The sequence below is a fragment of the Orycteropus afer genome, unplaced genomic scaffold, assembly GCF_000298275.1.
Source record: "Orycteropus afer afer isolate SDZICR_OR568_19922 unplaced genomic scaffold, OryAfe1.0 scaffold00069, whole genome shotgun sequence".
NCBI lineage: Eukaryota > Metazoa > Chordata > Mammalia > Tubulidentata > Orycteropodidae > Orycteropus > Orycteropus afer.
Window position 1 is genome coordinate 1,610,682 of NW_006921656.1, and position 4,947 is coordinate 1,615,628.

Sequence of the window (4,947 nt, forward strand, 5' to 3'; positions counted from 1 at the left end):
CACCAGCAGTGTATGAGAGACCCAGTCTCTCCACACACTTGCCAGCAACACACCTTGAATTTTTAATGTGACTGGCTTTACAAAGGTCAGCTCATGACTACGGGTTGTACTAAGTCTCTGTTAGTAAGCAGGAGTTGCCAGGAGCCTGTTACGGAGCCAGGGCTCTCACTCACCTTTCGGAGAGACACAGTTCCACCCAGAACAGTGGCCAAAGCCAACACTGCCTCATCCCTCCGCATTCTTCCCAGGGTTCAGCTCTTTCCACACTGGCTCCCAATAAACCGGCCAGACAAAGTCCAGGAGAGGTCACCACTGGAATAAAGGCCAGCTGTGCCAAAGGCTCCACCAGGAACAAGCACAGCCTGGCTGTATTTACAGAAAACACCCAGAGCAGCTCAGGGACACCCTGTGTTCCCAGCCCTCCACACACCACTCCATGTGTCACTTGATGGTGTGGCCAACTGCAGTCAGACCCCACACGGGCTCTCTCCTGCTCTACTTAATAAACTCCAAAGGAAAACTGTAGGCTCCACACACAGCTCGGAGGAGGCTGGTCCTGGGGTGCCCACGTCAGCTCTGTCCTGCACGAGCCCTGGGGAGCCATGCCTGGAAGCCCCGGACTTCCCAGTTCACCCCTGTCCCGACATAATTAGAACTACCACCCTTTACCCTTCCCAGAAGGCACTGTGTGATTAAGCTCCTGCCCAACCTCTCCTCCACCACCACAACACAGTCCATGGGGCCCGCTAAGCCAGAAGTGCTGTCTAGCTCTTTGAGAAAGTTTGGTGATATCTGATTTAGGCCAGCGAGATAGAGTCAAATCGAGGGAAAAAAACCACAAACACAAGGTATTAAAAAAATAAGAGGATGAATAGAGCACTGGAAGAACTAAAAAAAAAAAAAAAAGACGTCTTGCTCAGGAAGACCGAGGCCTCTAAACTGCACATGTGAATGCCACGGGATGGACCACGTGAGGAAGTGCCACGGGGTGGGCCACGTCTGTTTCTCATCCGTATGTATATCCAGCCCAGCCAGCCACACTGTGGGTATTCTACACAAATAACGAGTGAAGGAACAAGAAGAAACTTCAGAGATCGCCAGCACACGATACCAGGGCACTGAAGAGTGTTCCAGAAGCTCCCGGGGAACTGTGAGCATCACCTGACTCTGTAGGGTCAGAGTTACTGGCCAGATTGGAATGAAAAAAGCACTCAGAGATAATTTCCACACTCCACACATGTCAACTGTCTGTCAATAAAATAAAACATGAGAACTAGCAACCAACAGTGGAAAAGGAGGCAGAGTCAGAGGGTGAAAACATAGACAACAAGGCATCCACCAACACACCGACTCCCCCTTCTACAGCCCAGGGACCAATGGCATTTTCCATGTCATGCCACCACTACTGCTGTCCTTTTCCCAAATACCCCACCACCATCAGCATGAACCCAATGCCCCGCACACGGAAGCTTCCCCTGTCCGCTCCCCCAGACCGTGGGAACCACAATAACCTTTGGGGACTACATATTTATATTTTCCATTTTTCAACCATCCAGGAAGGCGAGGCTTCCAACACACTGTGTCCCCCTTACCTCTGAATGAACATCTGGGCCGCAAGCAGAGGAATGTCAGGAATGTCCACATCGTCACCCAAGGCCTTAGAGCAGGTGATGCTTCCACTGTCAATATTTATCAGAATCAAACCGTCGGCTTCCTGTAAAACACATTTTTTAAGGACTGATGTAAGACTGTCCAAACTTGTACAGATCCTTGACAACACGAATGCATACTCTGCGTTCACTAAGACAGTACAGCAGTGACACTGATTGAAGCTACACATAGCCATACAAGCTGTGATCTTTTGGAAGCAGGCTGCCAGGCCCCTCTTCTGAGGCATCTGGGTGGGTGCAAACCACCAACTTTTCAGCTAGTCATCAAGTGCGTAGGCATTTGCACCACCAGGGCCTCCAGCCTTCTGTTATCTCTACAAAGAATGCAATGGGTACCGTGAGTTACGTCAGTGGGCCAGACATTGCTAAACACACTTCTCTCCTTGAATTAAGACTCTCACACTTGTTGTCAGGTGTTCCTGGCCCACTACAAACACTGCCCTCTGGGGAGCCGGCAGGGCACATTCTAAAATTCCCTGTGCCTTCAGACACAGTGCCAGCCCCATGCCACCTCGCTGCCCAGACAGCCCCACCCTGCGGCTCAGCCACAGTGCCAGGAACCCAAGCAGGGCCGGGCCGGCAAGTACACACACTCAGCTTCTGAACTATGCATGCGGTTACTTATGAAGTCTTCTCGGTGACAGACAGACATGAGGAATGCAGTGCGGTCTGCAGGCCTGCGGTGTCTGGAACAGGGCACTGGAATTTTTCTCAGGGTCTCGACTTCTGAGCTCATTCTGGGCCTCGATCCTACGCGGCCCATGTGGCACCTGCAGCATCCCTGACGCCAGCGCTGCTCTTGGCCTCCCAGACTTACAGGAAAGCACAGCACGGACTCCAGCAGGCCGGACACAGTGCTGCCTTCTCCAAGAACACCCAACCAGCCCCCCTGGGGGCACCGAGAGCCCCCCACAGCTGAGCTCCTCAGACCCTCCAGCAGTGACACAAAGCACCGAGAGACCCAGACGTCTCGGCTGAGTGGCTTCTGCACCTGACACCTTCCAGAACCAATCAGTCGTGACAGGGCTTCTGTCATGACGGCTGACTGTGGCAGGCAAGCAAGAAAACACCCAAAAGATTTCCTGAAGAGGGTGTGACAAGATGCCTTCTCCCCAATGACTGAAAAGGGAACACGCCTTAATTTCAGCATGTGGCCTCATTTCCTCACCCCTGCAAGCAGACAGGGAGACCAAGGAAACGGAAGCAGAGCTGCCTCAGCCTGAAAGGGTAGGACCATGGCCTTTGGGGGTAGAACCGCCACAGCCCCCTAGGTTTCAGAGCCAGGCCTTCACCAACTTGGTTCTGGAGTGTGGGGCTGCTCGTTCATGTGAGCTAGTGGGATGCAGCCACAGCCGCTGCCCAAGAGTGAGGGAGTGGGGCTTCCATGTCCAAGAGGGAGAGGAACGGGGCCCGCCAGGCCAAGGGGTGAGGTCACCACTCAGGAACTAGGGGACTGGAGCCACCCAGTGAGAGAGATCTGTACAGATGCCACCCAATGAAGATCTGTACAGATGCCAAGTTGGCAAGGGGTGGAAATGTGGTAGTTCAATTTGTGTGTCAACTTGGCTGGGCCTGGTTGAGTGGCTTGGCAGCTGGATGTAGTATTCCCCATGATGAGACTGCTAATCACCTCCATGGTGGAATCTACTGGGGGCAGCCTATTAGCTGCCTTAGGGAATGTGGTCTGCTTCCGGTATATAAACAGAAGCCTTGGAGAATGGTCTCTAGCCTGTGGCACGCTTGGACCCTGCAGGTAGCCATGTCGTTGCTCAGCAGCCTGCTATGCTCTGCCGACCTTGGGGCTTATAATGGACTTAAGTTAATGGCCTGCCATGTGGTTTGGTAACATCAGGACTGTGCCTTTTTACTTGTCAACCTTGGGGCTTCTCAGCCACAGCAGCCAGCAGCTGTCTGAGTGAAGAAATGCCTCTAGCTCCAGTGGGCTGGGAGCAGGAGGCAGAGCTGGACCCCAAGGCTGAGGGGCTTTCACCCAGCCCTAGAGCCTGGCACTTTGAACTCCGTTAGACTTAAAGCCTCCAAACGGTAAGAGAATAAACTCCTGTTTGTTAAGGCCATCCCATTTGTGGTATATTCCTGTCACAGTGGTACTAGGGAACCAGAACAACCCACTTCCATGACTTGGATGGATTGAGGATGGATTGAGAAGGGATCGAGACTCTGCCCCTGGGCACACTACAGCCCGAGCACACCCCGAGGTCGGCAGGGGATGGCGTGAACATGAAATGAGGCAGTACGTGGTGTGTGCATGTGTGTGTGTGCGCAGCCCAGAGCCATGCTCAGCAAGAGCTGGGAATGGGCCTAACTGTGATGTCCCTACTGACCTCGCTTCAGTGCGCTTTCAAAGTCAACCCCACGTTCATCCTAGTGATGCATTTACAAGAGGAGGAGATTCCAGATCCAGGGTTCTATACTCGTGATGAACTGTACTGTGTCCCTCCCAAAATCTGTGCCTGTGGTTAGAATCCCACTGGGGAATGGGTTGTCTTTGCTATGTTCATAAGGCAGGGTTAGTGTGGGGTGTCTAGTGAATCGATCTCTTACAGATCATGAAAGGAGCAAGTTAAGTAAGCTAAGATGGGGGACGGCAGATGCCACGCAGAGATCACAAGGAACCAAGGGCAGGCGACCACCCAGCAGTCTCTTCCCAGAGATAGCCTACCCTGGAGCTGGCGGTCTGAGGTCGGGCTTCCAGACCCTTCCAACCCTGTGAGAAAATAAATTTCCATGCACAAAAGCCACCCCCGTGTGGTATTTCTGTGACAGCAGCCCTAGGTGACAATACCTAACCTTGCTGACTTCTTCAAAGTGGTCCAGGTGGCAGCCCATGAGGAAGGAGGTGGGCGCCATGACGAAGTCCAGCATCTGGCCCGACAGGATGGGCACGAAGGTGTGCTGCCACTGCAGAGGGTGCAGGTAGACCAGGAAGCACTCCGCCACAAGCGTCAGCAGGGCCCAGTCGGAGGAAAAGAACACCATCCGCTGCTCGGTAAGCATGCACGTGAGGACCTGCAGAGGTGGACACGCCTGTACACACACCGCCAGCAGGAGCACACCTGAGAACACCTGTGCACACGCCCCCAGCAGGACCAGACACAGACACACACACGCACGTGGGCCGCAGCTGCAAACACACCACCCAGCAGGGCCAGTCACAGACACATGCACACGGGCTTCACCTGCAAACACGCCCCCAGCAGGACCAGACACAGACACGCACACGGCAAGACCAGACACACACGCACGCGGGCTGCAGCTG

General features: G+C 53.8%; 1 protein-coding gene across 1 annotated transcript in view; it reads right to left on the bottom strand.

The window, feature by feature from the left end:
• Positions 1–4,947, bottom strand: part of DENND3 (DENN domain containing 3) — a 65,575-nt gene that overhangs the window by 42,345 nt on the left and 18,283 nt on the right. The window contains exons 9-10 of the mRNA XM_007940567.1: positions 4,479–4,697; positions 1,593–1,714 (exon numbers count right to left, since the gene is read on the bottom strand). Coding sequence (XP_007938758.1) covers positions 1,593–1,714; positions 4,479–4,697 — 341 coding nt within the window. The remainder of the gene's footprint in view (positions 1–1,592; positions 1,715–4,478; positions 4,698–4,947) is intronic.